At 37.5% G+C, this 17,572-nt stretch overlaps 1 protein-coding gene across 1 annotated transcript; it reads right to left on the bottom strand.

Annotated features, from left to right (window-relative positions):
- Window positions 1-10,116: 10,116 nt before the first annotated feature.
- snx18a (sorting nexin 18a) lies at window positions 10,117-17,532 on the bottom strand. The gene is made up of 2 exons (XM_020937749.2): window positions 15,786-17,532; window positions 10,117-11,102 (listed from the first exon to the last, which is right to left on the bottom strand). The coding sequence occupies exons 1-2, from the start codon at window positions 17,263-17,265 to the stop codon at window positions 10,849-10,851; spliced, it is 1,734 nt and encodes a 577-aa protein (XP_020793408.1). The 5' UTR covers window positions 17,266-17,532; the 3' UTR covers window positions 10,117-10,848.
- Window positions 17,533-17,572: the final 40 nt, after the last annotated feature.

The following is a 17,572-nucleotide window of genomic DNA, read 5'->3' as shown; positions in this document are numbered from 1 at the left end:
GACTGTGATGTTTCAACATAACTTAAGAGCATTAACTTATCTTTCACTTGCATGTGTTTTAATTGCTCAAAAATACCTTGAAATAGACAAGACAAGTTTATATGTATACTCAACAGAATATAACAAAGACAAATGTATTATACCGTGAGCAGATCACCTCTCCACACGTGACCTGCTTGACTGCTTGAGATTAATACATTTAATGCCATACTGTGAAACAACCAAAGTAAGAAGCTCCATAGAGACAAACAGCTGGTTTACCCATTATAATGACATGAGTAACATGTTAGCAATAATATTAGAGGGCCCATATTCAGCTATTTTCTGATCAATTCTCTAATTGTTTCCTCATCACAAACATACCTGGAGTTATGTTTTGTTTTATTCACACATGTTTACTTCAGAAGAATATTGTGATGGCATGTGATAAAGTGCACATAAGGTGGAACTGAGTGGGACAGAGCATTTTGAGCTTTAGACATTTAGACAGACTAATAATGCAGGATTACTCAAACATATGTGAATGAAACAAAACACAACTCTGGGTATGTTTCTGAGGAGGTAACAGCATTATAACAGGACTTTAAACTCACAACAGTCAATTTAGCAGTTTAAAACCTCATGATAATAACACTGCATTGTAACATGTGAACAATAATATTAATTTGGTACCTTTATCTACTGTTGTCTATACCTTTCTTTGGTCAAACCTTTTAAGCTATGGAAGATCAGATGACAAAGCACACTTGGCATTTTGCTGATAAAACATCTTGATATGCTAAGAGCTGGAGGAAGGAAAGCAACACTGCCAGATTTCACAGCAGCTTTTCTTTTTACTTCATCATTTGAGCAACAGACTTTCAACACCAGCTTGTAACATTTGCACTGCCTATGTGGTATTTGACAGGCCTTGATTTGTTTTTATGAATAAACTAAATTACACCATAACCATTTTATTTTAACTGTGGTTCATCAAAAGGCAACATGTGTTTTACTATAGTGTGTAATAGCAGCTCAAAGTGATGTAACGAACCATCTGGGATTGTACAGACCCTAAATCACAAGAGCAGTGAGCGTGTGTTGCCCTGGGTTTTGTCTGGCAGGCTCCCATTGTTCAGCGTCCCCTTCCCCATTATTAGAGACCCCCAAATGATCTTGATCACTTTTTTACTCTCACTGCTAATTACATCTTACCGAGACTGGTTGTATTCTGCAGACTGTAGGCTAATTAAGACTCCAAGTGGGCTATGTATGTGTAAAAAGCATACATTATTCTTCAAGATACTCTGTTACTTTTCCTGATGTGGTGTTGGCCATCTGATTTTCTTCACCGAGATGTCATTGCTTTGCCTGGAATGTTTCAATGTATGGCATTAACCTTATCTTCAATTGCATATGTTTTTGTTACTTTAAAAACATCTTGGAAACACATAGGGCTGCTGCCTTGTCCATAGATATGAACTGTATCTTGACCTGGTGTTGGAAATGATAAATTAGAATGATTTTACCTATAAGAGGGCATTGTATAGTTACTACTAAAAAAGTAGAGCATTACTAAATTACCAATTATGATGCAAAAATGCTTATATTTAAGGTTGCAGACACAGAGACAGAAAACTTTAGTAGAATACACAGTGATTTAAAGGTACAGTATGTTTCTTTCTTGAGGTGGCACATTGCCTGCACAATTCCATGCCATTCCATAAAGTTAAAACTATACTTTGAAACATTTTTCAAAGAGATAGATTATTTTATGCCATACTGTGGAAGATTATAGCCCAAGGAACAATATTTCCATGGAGACAAGAAGGAGGAGATTCACTTCCAGGCCAAATAAAAGTCAGGTTTGTGGAGATGGACCCTGCTCACAGTAAAAACACGTTTTGCTGCATTTTTTAGTGTAATGAACACAACTGTTACTGTTACAACTTTTTAAATCATTTTGAGTGTAAGTCAGATCTGTTTTGTACCTCTTGGCACTAACCTCTCTGAGTAACAGACATGTGATATTTGCAGACAGACATCACCATGAAGTAGGTCTGCAGGGCATCCGGTCAGCATTTTCTCCTCTGTCAGTTCCCCATACTGCTAGAATTAGACAATGTTCTTTGATTTACAAATACCGTAACAAAACAAATCACTGAGCGATACTATGACTTCATATCCTGTTCATAGTTTCATTTGCGTATGACATTTCATTACAGAATGTTTCTCACAATGCTACTTCCTAAAATCCATACAACAGTCTTGATTCTGCCATGGCCTAGGCTGAACTTCAAATCTGTGTGTCAGTATCTGGAATCCGCAAACACATAAAAGGCTGCTAGATGTTATTTTGCACTGGGTGGTCTGTTTGAGAACATGGTACACAAACAATCGTCTATTCTGAAACCACTTAAACTGTAATTGTTTGGGATTTTATCTAACGCAAATTAGCACAGTTTTTTATCTAATCCATGTTGAAAATCAAAAAAGCTAAATGCATTCTCTGGCTCCACTATATTAAGTGTTTTGACACAGTGTCACATCTGGAAAAAGCTACAAGCTGTATTCATTTAAACTATTCATACATTTGTCTACAGATGCAATTTTTATTATTATTATTTAAACAATTATTCTGAAAAACAGTACATCTACTAGTATTATTATATGAGACCGTGTAATCTCCCCTGATATTTGAAGTAGATAAATATGTTTTGAAAGTGTTTTTTCCCCCACTGTTGAATGATTTGGATTTTTATGCACTATATGTACCACTTTAAAAGTACATAGTGTGACTATTACTGTCTCAAAGGAGAAACACAGTAACTGTGTATTTTGTCAAAATTGAGTTAATACAAAAAACACCTGTTTTATTTATGACTAAGTTTTATGACTCTGTCTTGTTTTTGAGAAATCTTGATGTAAAGAAACTAAGTAGTTTCTTAAGTGATTCAAAATAAAAGTGGAGTAACTGCAGCTGCTGTAACTACACTGTAAGCAATTGCTGTAAATTTACGGCCAATTTCCAACAGTAATATACTGTATTACTGTAATACAGTTTTATACTGTAATTTGCAATGCATTGTGGGCTGCTGAACGTGAAGCAACAGCACACATGCCTTCAACAGTATGTTAATGTTATAAATCAGAGTAAATCACAGTAAACTACAGTATTTTTTGAAATCTGGTGCGCGCTAAACTTGCGAGGGAAAGTTTTACTGCCAGTGCATCGGAGACATGCGTTGCAAGACGACCTGCTTCCTCTGCATCGGATTGTGCATCTACAAATAAAACGGTAAGTAAAAACTGTCTTTGCCAAGAGAATACAAGTAAAATCATGTTTGAAATCGAACTGTTGCTCAACAAGTTATCTAGTGAGTGAGTGTGTTATTGTAATTTATTTTTTGTATTTGATTTTGCTATGGTCAATTTAATATACTGCTCTTCCTTCGAACGAGTGACAAAAGCAGCTCAGTTAATGCTACACAGTCACGTTAGCATAACCAGGAGGGAAAGAGGTGCATGAATTAAAGCTAGAACATATTTACATCTAGCAGAGAGTATTAAGGGGTTATAACGAGTAAACTACAGTTGGTGGATGAGGAAATAGTGAAATGACAGAGAACAGAGATGCTGTGGTGAGTTTATTTTACTTTCTGTCGAGTCTGAATGAAATTTGTTAAACACTGAGTTGAGGCAAGTTAGCTAACGTTAATCCTTGTTTGGTAAAACAATTTTTACATGAGGCGTAACGATTTTTGTAACAATTAGACTGTTGAAAATGGGTTTGCTTTCTTGAAATTTTGAATTTAATTTATCTAAATTGTCTGTCTGTTGCAATATGTTATTTGGTCTCCTGCGTGCCACAGACACACGCACACAGACAGGAATAAATTGGCTGATGAAAAGTGGTGAAAAAATAATAATAATAATGATAATTCCAGTGGCAGAGCGTGCATTTCACACCTAGGCCTTCAGTAGTGCTCCGTCTGAAACAATCCTCAATAACTATTTTATGGTTACCTAGCTTACGAAGGATGTAATGTTATTGTACGTCCCTTATTTTTGATTATTGTGTTTGTTGCAGTTTAGAGTGGCAACGCTGGAATAAAGCCAGGAAGAGGAACAACAACTAGCCTGGTGACACTCATTTCTCCATGACTGAGATGATTCCTCTTTGAATCACTGTCCACACCTACTCATACGAATGCACTTACTTTTAAGAGGTAAAACACAGGCCTTACGGGACTCTTTGGTGGTAAAGCACAAGCCTAACTCACATACTATTTTAAAAGTTTAAAATATGAGTCTATGTCACAGAACTCCTTTAAGAAGTAAAAGTACCTCAGAGACCTATTTTAAGAGTTAAAACTATGGAGTAAGAAAGCTTTTAGAAATATTTGTGTACATAGAATCTGTGCATATTTGGGAAATCCGTGCATATTTGTCTGTGGTTGAGCATAAAATAAATATTCGTAAAATCTCGAATGCGTCCAGTCGTACATAAAATATATTGTGTGTATTTTATCCATCGGAATACGAACTGAAAAGTTACGACATCAAGAATTACAATCACGAAATGAAAATTTACAATTACGCTTTCTTCAGTACGAATATGAATTCACAGACCCGACTCAACTGTCAAAAATACAACATCACTTCACAAGCAGAAGAAACATCAATCGAGATGCATGGTTACATGGTTTAAACATGTTTTAGTCCTGGTTCAGTCCTGGTTCAGTCCTGGTTTAGTCCTGGTGTAGTCCTGGTTTAGTCCTGGTTTAGACCTGGTTCAGTCCGTATGCGGCCCAAAAGTCCGGCATCTCGATTGATGTTTCTTCTGCTTGTGAAATGATGTTGTATTTTTGACAGTCGAGTTGTGTCTGTGAATTTGTATTCGTACTGAAGAAAGTGTAATCGTAAATTTTCATTTCGTGATTGTAAGTCTTGATGTTGTAACTTTTCAATTTGTATTCTGATGGATAAAATGCACACAATACATTCTATGTATGACTGGACTCATTTGAGACTTTACAAATATTTATTTTATGCACGGATTTCTATCCTATGCACAAGAATATTTCTAAACCAGGACTGATCCCAGGACTGAACCAGGAGGACTAGATAGTTTTTTCCCCCAAATGTTGCCATTGACTGAAATTCTTACTGAGGTATAGTTCTATAGACAGCAGATAATACATTCCAGTAAATCTATATGCTGTAGATATAATTGCTTTTTGATAGAACATATACATGTACCTCACAGGACTAGGAAAAAACAGCTTACCTACAGTTTCTTCCCAAATGTTGTAATTGATGCCTATTTTCGACAAGTTCTTACTGATGTGTATTTTCACAATTGTCTTAATATACATTTTCAAAATCTTGGAAAAGTGTGTTTTACAAATGTTGTTATTGATACATACTTTTAGATGTTCTTAGTGATGCATATTTGCAAACAGCAGAGAATACACTGGAGTAAATTTATACTTAAACTGCCTTTTGAGAGCATATAAGCATTCCTTAATTCTTTCTAGGTTAAACACTCATTTCCTTTGTATTAGTCGCCTCAGTGTTTGGCCCAATTGGTTGATCCAAGGTAAAGTTCAGTATGGTATTTGTTAAACAATAGTATGGAAACAGTTACAACTTTTGTGCTTTCATGTTTGGTAAGGTCTCTGACATGCAATCTGAGAATTTTTTGTTAATTGCCATTGCATCCTGCAGACACTATTTGGCTATTTTTATTTTGCTACTCAGAATCTCTTTGGCTTGTCATGTAACATCTTTTTTGTTTATTATTATTATTATTATTATTTTGTATTATTATTGTATTTTACAGTAACAGTATTCATATTGACAATGCCTGTTTCAATAAATATTTGTGTGATTTATATCCTTTGTAAATTGTTTATTGGTTATTATGCATAGGTTTAAGCCATAGTCCACAGAACAATTTTAATTTTGATTGCAGTGAATTTTGAGATTTTAGATATTCTAAAGTGCTGAGTCACTGTATTATGCCTGGCTACAGTAAACATTTAGTAACCCAAGGATGTTGTAAATTAAAATAATCACTGAAATACTGCATTTTATTTTTACTGTAATAGGTTATGATCTGTGAATTGGTCAACAGTATGGAAACTACAAAATTACAGTATATTGGAGGATCTCTGCTGCCAGTAGTTAATTGTAAATTTAAAAAGCACACATATATACTGTATTTCACCAAAACAATAATAAGCTGTAAAGTCAAATTACTGTAAAATAACAGTAAAGTGCTGGCGTCTCTGCTGCCAGAACTTTACTGTAAATTTAAAAAAATACAGAAATATACTGTAATTCACTATTACAGCAATATGCCGTGAGGTGAATTCACAGTACAAATACTGTTAAATAACAGTAATGTGCAGGCGTCTCTGCTGCCAGCTCTTTACTGTTATTTTACAGAGAAATTCTTTACAGTGTACTAATACTATACTAATGTTATTCAAATAATATTATTCGAAGACATGCACAGATCTATATGTTTTATGCCATACTGTGGATCATTTCAGGCAAATTAATTATATCAAACAGGTGGCTTACCCTTCACCCGAAGTTATATAATGCATCTTTAATATTGATTTCTTATAATTATAGACCTATCTACCACAATGCATTCTTGATGCGTTCTTCTGACAGTCTTTTAAAAGCTGATTCACATCCCTACTATACATGCGGTTTAGTGTCATTTGAGGTTGTGTGTGTTCTGCCTTTATGAGCGGTCAGCAGTTCATGCTTGTGGCGGAAATGAAGCATTCAATCCCTGGGGTCAGCTGTGTTCAGTGGTTAGGCACATAACAACAGTCAGGACAAGTTATGGTATATAGGCCTACTTAATAAGCCAAAGTAAATGTGGTAAAGTACATTTAATGGACCTAAGATATAAATAGGGAAAGTAGGGAAATAATAGCGGTAGTCCTAGGAATTGTATTATTTGGTATTAGTCCTAATAGTTTTTCTTTTAATAGATCATGGATAAAGACTTACTTCATAATGAATAAATAGTTTATTAAGAAAGGTTCAGAGTCTTTAATTATAACACCTTAACCCAATCCCTTAATTAAGAAGTTACTAAGCTTGAATCATTCTCAATAAACTATTCATTATGAATTATTAACTGACTAAAATAAAGTGTAGTTGTCTTAAAGTGGTACTAGTTTTTCCTCTCAAATACAAATACAGATCCAGACTACTTCATGTACCTCGATTCAAACAGTGACAAATTATGGAAAACAGTTCATTTCCTGTAAAACACACAGTGAAGGTACACTGCAGCCTGTTTGTCCGTGTATTTTAATCAATGCTATAAATGTAATCTGCGATATGGTCTGGGGGAGGGGAGAATGCACAGTGTCCCACAGAGACAAAACTGTGTGCTTGTGTTGGAGAGGAGCCAGAGAGGAGGAGGGCAGTCAGCAGTTTTCAGACAACATGAATGAGGCCCCACCAGAGAGAGCCAGCTTCCTGTGTGCGCTGTAAAAACAAAAAACGCCACCAAAGAATGTACCCTGCTCCCAGTTTCGTCAACAATTTACCAGGAACACAACAATCTCTACAACTTTGTTACACTGATGAAATGTGACAAATCTGTGTTTTGTTTCTCTTCTAGAAATTACTCCTAAAAGTTCTTGTATCTTTTTAGTCTCCAAGGGGCCTTTAATAAAGCAGATAAGGATTTCACATATGGGAAGGAATGTTGCATCTAATTTTAACTCTGTAATCTGTAAAACTGAGAAATTCCTCAACTATCAGTGTAGAAAGGACTTTTAAAGCATTCAAAGCAAATTGTGCTGTCAGGCAATAGAACATAGTTTGGGTGAAATAACAAGCCCAAAGAAAGCATCATTTGTTTGATAAAGTAACTGGTAAAGTATCAAGTAACAATTTTAAAGGTGGACTATGTAACTTCCTGGTAGAGTCTGCTATCTGCTTGTCTCCATGGGAACGTTATTCTAAGCAGGTGGTATTATCAGGTCAAGTAACTGGTCAGATTTGTGAAGAGGCGACCCAGCTCACAATAAGATTTCATGATTTTCAAAGTTTTTTGTTTTTTTTTAATTAAACAAGGAAACTTTAAATAACATACTGTGGAACATGCAGGCAAAGCAATAACATCTCCATGGAGGCAAGCAGGTGGCAAACCCTACACCAGAAATGTTACATACTAGTGCAATAATCAGTGGAACGTTTGAAACCGCAATACCGTTGTGGTATTAGAATCAGCACTATTTAGCCCCGAAATAAACATATTTATATGAAAAATATTATACAACCTATCTCCTGCAGTCTGAAATACAGGTATCATATATTTCTAACCTGCAGAACGCTTCCATTAATCTATTGTTGCCTCATGTTGCACGATATTGACCTTTCTTACATATTGGTCACAGTTCAACCACTTCCAGTCTTCTCATGTGTCTATTCAAACCCTGATGCTAAAAAAACTAAACTGATGACATAAGGCAGAACCAGTGTTTGCAGGGCGGGTGGGGCTGGTCTGGGACGCTTCCTCTGGACACTGGGCAGAGAGGGTACAGTCTGTGCCTCACTGATGTCATAGGCCCATTTTACTCAACTTTATGCTAAGGCTTTTAGATTAATTAATTCAAGAGAGAGAGGAAATATATTGTGTTGTGTAGATTGTAGTTCCAGTAGAAGTCAAATAGAGTGAACATTTGAGCATGCGTAAAGACATGTGTTGGTTCAGCATTTGCATTTATGAATGAACTGAATGTGCTAACAACATGGAAATTATGTTGGAGGAGCTATTTCCTTTTCTATGACAATCAATGCACTTATTGTTATGGGAGGACCACATCAACCAACCACAATATATTATAATATGTTCAAATTGACAATTGAGTATTTAATCTAAAAGTATTCAAAATTTTAGACAAGGACTAAATCAGGACTAGAACAGGACCAAACCAAGCCTACATCAGGACTTAACTGGGCTCAAACCAGGACCAAACCAGGAAGTGTCACCACACCCTTAAATGGTGAGCTATCAACAAGCTGCTTTAAACCTTTTAGACCTGCAGTGTACAGTGTGTGCACATCTAATACAGGCAGAGCTGATAACATGAAGGGCATCTGACTGAATTCGCCTTGTGAGTGTGCACTATGAGCACTGTGCGAGAGTCAGGAGCAGGTCAGTCCTCTTTGGCCCGGTTCAGTTCAAAGGCTCAGGTCTAAGTGGAACCAGATGGATCCCTGAGCTCCTTCTGTACAAATCTGCTGAGTCCATGCACATTCCTCAACAGAGACAAAACAGAGCCGGCTGCAAGTACATGAGTAAGGATATTTTAACTACAGCAACTTCTGAGAACTCAGCATGAACACAGTCAAGGATCACTAATGAAGAAGACAGTTTTGCAATTGTATGTTATGATGATGATATTCGAAGCTTACTTTTCTTTAATAATAACATAAACCAGTGTACACATCATTGTCCACTGGAGTACATTGGAAGGGTTTTACACTGGACATTATATTAATAGTCCAAAGTTGGGCTAAATGCAGCAACTCAGAAGTTTTACAAGACACTGTAATAGAGGACATATTAAGAGTATTAAGAATTTATATGGAACTTTCATCTTACAAGATTATGTTTAAAAGGTCTTGTAAACAAAAAAAAAAAGCTGTCTTGAGTTACTTGCATGAAAGGGCCACCAAAAATGGAGCACCTATTTCCTTGGGGCTTGGCACATACACAAACTCGGGGTATGATCTTAGTAACTCAATAAAGAATTTATGATGAAAAATTATAAGAAAGAATGCTTATTAAACATATAGAAATTACACATTATGTCAACACATATTTAGCATACAGCTTATGCCAGAAAAATTGTGGGATATTGAGAGTTGCAGAACTGCATGAATCAGATTTATGAGGCTATGATCGCTTTACTTTGTTTCTGACTTTATGGTAGAACAGTGAAATGATTAGCTTGTTCACAGTGAGCTGTGACTTAACAGTCTGGCACCCTGCACTGCTCTGTCAGCACATCTGTGATGCCTATATGAAACGCAGTACACCTCTAGGATCATGTGTGTGTTCTTTTAAATTAGACAATGGCAGAGACAAAATTATTTTAGATTACAGCAAATGAATTTATTTTCATTTCCTGTGACACCAGGTTAACATCTATAAAACTTTAATAAAAGATCTCTTCATCTGTAAACAATGACAACACCATTATGAGACATCATCTTTTTATAATCAGTGTCTTTTGCATGAGTCTGAATCCCTGTTACCCAAGAGAGTCACGCTGTGTGCTTGAAATCAGTAACTCCTAAAATTGCACAACCTGTGAAGCATCAGCGCACTATATGCTAAAAACTGAAATAATAGTATCTATCTTAAAATGGTATATAAGGTTATTTAGTAATTAAAAACAAATTGACAGTAATGTCAAAAGGCACCGCGTGACAGGGGCAGCGGTTGCTTGGCGAGCTGACTGTAAACAAGGAGAACTTAGGGTGGCACTCCACAGCATGGATTTACCAGAAGGCAGTGTGTGCATGTTAGCCACAGGAGCTAATCCTTCATTTTACTGCTGTGCTAAAATAGAGTTATAAGGCTAATACCTGGGATTGCCGCAACAGGCCTTCAGTATTAACAACCATTTGACACAATTTAAGCACCTTCATTATTACTAGATTTGAAATTTTGTTGGATTGGTAACTTCATATTCCATTTATAAATGGCACAGACATTTGTATCAGTCCACATTATAGGCACATTTGATTATGTCACTGTATGTCATGCTCCCCTATAGGTCTGTATGTCTTCACACCAGTTTGACAATGATCTGTCTGTTAAGCATTGTCATACTTTTGTAAAGCCTCCTCTAACTTGCTGGTAATTTTCTGGAAGAAGGCAATCTGCTGTTGGAGGTGGTGCTGCATCTGGGCCTTGAAGTCTCGGACTCTGATGTGGTGGAAGTGCTGGATTTCAGCCAGTGTGGCACAGGAGATGATGTTGCAGCGCTCATTGATGCCTTCAGCCTGAGATGGGTCCATCTTCCCCTCCTCCACGTGCTTCTGACTCTCCTTCACTTTGGTCAAGGCTCCTGAAGGGAAAGATAGTCATAAAAATGATCAAGAACATAATCATTAAAAATCATGTCAAAGGAGCTCATAAACAGCAACATTCTATTGACAAGACCTCAGATTATAAAGTGAAAGACCCGGCTGTACATAATAGCTCATTTGAATAAGCAACACATTTACAATGAACACAGAATAAAAATAAAGCTTCAGTATGCTATTTTTTTAATTTTTTTATTTAACATTGTTGTCTATCTTTGTTGCCAATTCATTTTACAAATGTGTTGTGGAAAACAATGGATGCCTAACCATAAAAATACAATAACTGTTCCATTTTGATCTAAAAATGCAATATTAACCAAAATAGCCCGAGAGCTCTTAGCACACTCCACCTCCTGGGAAATCCAAATAACGCCAGTATTCAATGTTGTTAGGCCTGCCCCATGCTAAAAATACAGTGCTTATTATATTTTATGCCATTTAAGGGAAAATGTTTAATACATCTGCAAAGCTTTCAGTAACAGCAGTTTCAGTTCTGCTAATTTGCAATTACTAGACAGATGGAACTAAGGTCTTAGGCATCAATTTGTTCTGTATTGTTTTCATATGATATGACTAAACACAATAAGCCTCTAGCTTTATTACTCTCATACTCATAGTGAGAGCTGAATAAGCCAGGAACTGCTACCTCTGCAGTCACAGAGCTGAGGTTTGTGGCATTTCCAACATAAGGGTGTGTGACCAAAGCTAGCCCACGACTTTCCAGACAAACCACTGGGCGAGAAGGAAGCTCAGGTTCTGACCAAAAGTCCTGACATTTTTGAAAGAGCTCAAATGTGCAAATAGCAGTAGTTGGTCCTAAGTACGTTTCATGTGATGTTCTCAGCAAATAAAGTGTAACCAAAGGATAAGCCACAAGGCTAACAGCAAACAGCAATATCCTTCTGGTGTTCAAATAATATTTTAACACATTATTATGGTGGAGTATACAGCCTCAGGTCCATGTGCTAATTGTTACACATTTAAAAGCTAAGGCTAACCCTTAGGCATTTTGAGGAAATGCATAACCCTTAAAATAATATTTGCGACCTTGAACCTATAATGAAAACAGTAATGTTAGTCATGGGCCCACATGATGTCTTATAGCCTCCCATCTTAGGGTCTGAGTTATGTTGTAATGAGAAATGAAAAATGGTGCGTCACAGTGACAGACCACACAAGTTTCTGTAGAATGGAGGTACTTGTGCATTATTGTTTGGTGACTCATGCTTTTGAGCTATTTATTTGTAAAGTTGAATGCATTGTCATTCATGCCATAATTAATATATTTTGTGAAATGTCCACAATTGTCCACAGACAAAATTATTCACTTAGATTAGTTGTGGATCAAAGACAACTTATCAGCTAATTGAAAAAGAGGTACTGAATCATATAGTCATAATTTATCTTGTGAAAATGACATAGTATATTGAGATACAAAAACTGAAATGTGTAACTTAAATTGCGGTACCAGGAAGACTCAAAACAAGTAAGTTCTGCTTTGGTTGGTGGTTGACCAAACCCACACTCGCAAGATGTTCCGTAATGAAATACGGAAACAAACATACATCTTTTCTAAACCTGAGCAAATGTCCCTGTGTTCACAAATGCCAGGCTTCAAGGTGCACGTTCATAATCTTTATGTGTATTGCATTAAGTCTCACTAATGCACTAAGGAGGGCTAATTGTTGCCATAGAAACTATACAAGAAAGGCAGGGGTTCAGTTGTGGTAATAGTGTCAGCAAAGTGCAATGAACGGAGGGAATCATTTTCACAGCTGCTGCTGCTGCTTGCAAGCCCTGTTGGCAAATGCAAAACACAAAACAAGCACTCAGACATATTCACATTCACTGCATAATGGTGGAGTTAATGTGTCACATATCACTGGAATAAATATTAAGCTGAACTAAGATCTCTCCCTCGCTAATTATAGTATCAAGGCTTTAACCCTTTATCATCTTAAACTGCTAATGCCATGAATTTAGTAAACATTAAGTTCTCCAGTTTATTTAATGAGTTCCAATCATCTGCCATAATTACAACTTTCCATGAATAGTTAACAGAATTCTTCAAGATACATCTTTAGCAGTAGAGGATAACTGTCATATTTCCAGACAAAACCAAAGGCATTTTTAGTAACAGATCAATAGGTAGGTTGTGCCAATAAGAACATCCATCTTAAACCTATTCTAAATCTAGTGAAAAAAGATCTGATGAAGAATCTGCTAGCAGCATCATATTAGGTTATAGGACTCTAAGACTAGAATAGGGATGGGACAATAAACAATTATATTGCTTGTTTATATATGCTTGTTCATTATACCAACAGACTGTGGATGAAAAAGCTACTTATCAATCATGTTATCCATGCTGCTGTTCCTGCTTATATTATATATATTATAAGTACAATACTATAATAGTTGTTTAAACATGGAACTTATTCATATTAAAATTGCAATTACTAATATTAAACTGTGCAATGTGGTAAGAAAAATTTAATTGTGAGCTCATCCTTCATCCAATCTGTTTTTTTTTGTAAAATTGCCACATTGTGATTCACCAATGTCTCTTGAATGCAGCTCTGTGCCAACACCCAGACACTTACCCACCCACACCTTCAGCAATACTGAGTGACATTTGGATTTAACCAAATGCAATGACGTGACTTTTCAGAAGAAGCAGATAACTTCAGTTACCTACAAGGCACATGCTATACTTGAAATGGAATACAGTCAAAATCTAGCTCCAAGAAAATCATAACATACAATTTTTTGACTCACTTCTGATTATCATTATATTATCATTAATCAAAATTTCTTTGACTATGATGATTGTGGCACAAAATTTTAATTATGGTCCTATGACTAGACCAGAGTGAAGGAGTGCTGTTCCTTGGGCGTGTGGAGGTGGCACACAGCCGACTGGGCTCACTGGATGTGGGGCTTACGTAATGCTTATGTAACATTAGCCACTGAACACCATTGACCTGAACAACCACTACCAATCATTACTAATGCCAGTCAGACTAGGGCTGTAGTCTCCACCTAGAACTTCTGTTTAGATCTTATTTGAGGGACTGACAGACAGCCCCTTAGATGGCAGGGTAGAGTCACGTGTGCACTCAAAATTTGACTAATGCTTATTATGAGCTATCTAGAAAGATGGACTATTAAAATGACATCTAACAGAAAAATAATCAGATTTCTTCCGAGTCATGAACAGTCTGATTACTCACATCAGATTTTGTGGTTTGCATGTCATTTACATAATCATAAAGAAATCATATAATAATCTGATGTTGGTGTGCATTAACAACTGCCACTGTTGTTTAGACAGAATCAGATAATGAACAGGAAAACAAGACTAAATGGACCAAATAAATCTTCATCAGCGCAGGATTATTTTCAACTACAACACAATAACCCAAAGTAGTCTTTTCAGGACAACTTTGTAAATAGTGGGGTGAAAATAAAACGTGTTATAGTTTTAACACGGCAGTAAGTAACCTAATTTCTTATCTGCCAAAAGCGCTATCTTGTTTGAACAATAGGAAATGCAGCCACACTTTGAAATCCAACAGAAGAGAAGTACTGGAAACAAACAATTGGCAGGTTAAATTCTGTATTGGTTTGTTCAATAAATCTTTTATAACCTAAAACTTGCCAACACTATCTCCTATTTTTGCTTCTCACTAACCTACTTTAAACAATACATTTTGACCAACCTCTTCTTTTGCGGAAATACTTGGTTTAACACAACAAAGGATGTGCACTTGCTGCTGTTCACATGTTCAGCTAAAAGCACAGTTGGCCACAAGGCTATTCATCATAATAGAAGAATGGTCCTATATGTTACCGCCCTCCCTGGCCTTAGTGTGATTGACTCAGTGTTTCTGTCAAATCAAACTGGTCTTATTATCTTGATAGAACAATGCATATGTCACCTGACTGGTCTCTAGGCTAAATGTTTAGGCTTTGTTTGCTCCACATATTAAAGTTCAGTTTTAAATGTTAATGGTATTAAGAGCAGTATAATAAATCATAGGATTAGGAATGCGTATAAGTATGTAGAATTAAAGCTATAGCAAAGCAGGGCAGTTTGTAGAATTCTTAAACTGGAAAGCAACATGTGATGACAAAACTTAAAACATCCTTCCTCCTTGGTATGACATTGTTTTTCCAGTTGCATAACAACTCATAATTGGACTGAAATACTGATGGTGATCTGGCCATTTACAACTGGAGGAAACTAGTGGGTCTAAATTCAACAGGTGAAAACCAAAACATCGCAGTCCCCTCCCCCCTCTCAAGAGAAAAAAATAAGGTGCAATATAGATCTATAATGTTGTATAAATTAAAAGTGAATGTGGTAAAATTTCCTTTTAGACATATGAGGATAAAATGAAATTAAGATCAAGTGAGGCACTGTGGAGTATAGAAAAACTGGTTATTGTGTTTGTCTAGTGAATTAAAGGGGTACTGTCAGTTTTAAGGTGTATAGTCCAAAAACTTATTTTCTCCATGAAGATGTTTTACCTGAAATCATAACACACTGTGGAACATTCCAGGCAAAGCAAACATTTCCATGAGGCAGCAGGTGACAGGCTCTCAACCGAAAAACTTACATAGTGCATGTTTAAGCTTTGTTGTATTAAGGTATACTTTACCTTTTTGAACATGGATGATGTCTGGATAATTTGCTAAGTGTCCCTGGTAAAGAGCCAACAAATCCATAATGGGGTCCAAGTCCTTGTTCGGCTGTTCTGCAAAATAGTCTCCAATGGCTTCATATGCCTCACCAGTGAAGGAGATGGCCTGGTTGAGTCTGGATGAGTACGATTGCTGGTCCATTTCAAAAGCCTGGCTCAGAACTTTGAATGAAAATCCCATTCTCTGATACTCCTTCTTGAAACCACTCATCTGCTTACGTGCAAACTCATTGACTGTAGCATTGAGCTGCAAGGTGCTGTCATCCATGCGTTTTGTGAAAGTTTTGAAACCATCAATTTTACTCTCTACTTCTTGAAAATCTAGTGGCGTGGTTGGTGTGCTGATTGTGAGGAAAAAGTTCGCCCCAACCATTTCATCCTTTTCCGCCTTTCTTTTACCCTGCTTCCATGCCTTCTCGTCTGTGCTGTTACAGGTAAGAAAGTGCTGAAAAACATCACAGCGAGCCAATACAGGGTGGCTGGTCATATGGTTCATCCACCACATAAGACCCTTCTGCCTCTTGGAGATAAAGTCCTCTTCAAAACGACCCGTGGCTTGTTTCTCTGGGATGTGGGGCACAGAGATCACAGGGAATTTCTCCACCAAACGCGCATACAGCCAGTCAAAGTGCTTGTATCTTCTGTTCACTTGGGTTTGAGTATGGGTAGGGGTGAGTTTATAAGAAATATAGCTCTTCATACCTTTGAACTTCGTTTGTTTTGTGGGGTCATCAATAGCACATGAAAATGGGTATGGATTTTCCTGCCACTCTGGTCCATATTGTCCCATCACCACACAAATCTTATCCCCATCTTTAACAAAACCAGACGCTTCTCCAAGCACAAATGCCTCTCCCCCTGATTTGACAAAGGTGGAGAACCTGTTGAGGTTTCTACTGACCGTGGCCGAGCCTTTGGCCTGTGCGTTCCCTCTGTGTGATGTGGTGGATAGGCTGTAGGTGGAGGACCCATTGCCTTCATAGTCTCGGTATCTCCCCACTGTACCTGGCTCATCCGCAACAGTGGAGCTGTCATCCCAGTCGTCGTCCCAGTCATCGTCACTGCCCTGGCTGTGCTGTTGCTGAGAGGGCACTGCAAACGTGCTGAAAGACGGAGGATTTGGTTTGGAAAAGTTTTCGACTTTATTCGGAGGCTTAAATGACGAGTCTCCAGAGGGGACATTGGCGTAACGGGAGTCCGGGTATGTTTCTCCAGATGTGTTGCAGCTGTTGTTGTTGTACGTGGAGGTGGCGTCGTTCCTCAGTATCTCAACGTAGGAAGCGGGGAACAGTCCCCTCTCCCCTTTACTGTTCACACCTTCAAACCAGCCATCAATGTCTTGCTCGCTGTACAAAGTTAGGATTTCGTTTTCTCTCACCGACACTTCTCCCGGGTTTTCCGAGTTGAAGTCGTAAAGCGCCCTGGCTCGGAGCGCCATGATGCACCGCAGCTGGAAGAGGTCCGCGGGCTTGTGGTGACTGGCCGTGAAACAGGCTAGCTCACCCCAAACTCCGCCTCAAACTCGCCCCGTTAACTTTATCAGCCTCTTTGCAGAGCCTGCTGTTCAGTGTCTCCAATACAAGTGACAGATGAACTCGTGGTGATTTATATCCAAATCCTGCAGCCTGGTAATACAGAGATATTTTCGCTACCACACAGGCTCCTCCGTTTGGGACTCAAGAGCAGAGCGCAGAGCGAGGCGGTGCGCTGCGCAGCAACAGCGCGTCATCAGGCCCGATAATCGA

Source organism: Boleophthalmus pectinirostris, unplaced genomic scaffold (genome assembly GCF_026225935.1).
Source record: "Boleophthalmus pectinirostris isolate CB_2022bp ecotype Guang Dong unplaced genomic scaffold, ASM2622593v1 HiC_scaffold_4, whole genome shotgun sequence".
NCBI classification, from domain to species: Eukaryota; Metazoa; Chordata; class Actinopteri; order Gobiiformes; family Gobiidae; genus Boleophthalmus; species Boleophthalmus pectinirostris.
Note: the sequence above shows the minus strand (reverse complement) of the source record. Positions and strands in the feature narration are given on the sequence as shown.

What these genes read in the sequence shown, in the direction of transcription:
- snx18a (XM_020937749.2), bottom strand. Translation starts at nt 17,265, where the DNA reads ATGGCGCTCCGAGCCAGGGCGCTTTACGACTTCAACTCGGAAAACCCG. An exon ending in CATCATCCATGTTCAAAAAG is followed by an intron (nt 11,103 to 15,785) that starts GTAAAGTATACC and finishes CTTTCCCTTCAG; the next exon opens with GAGCCTTGACCAAAGTGAAG.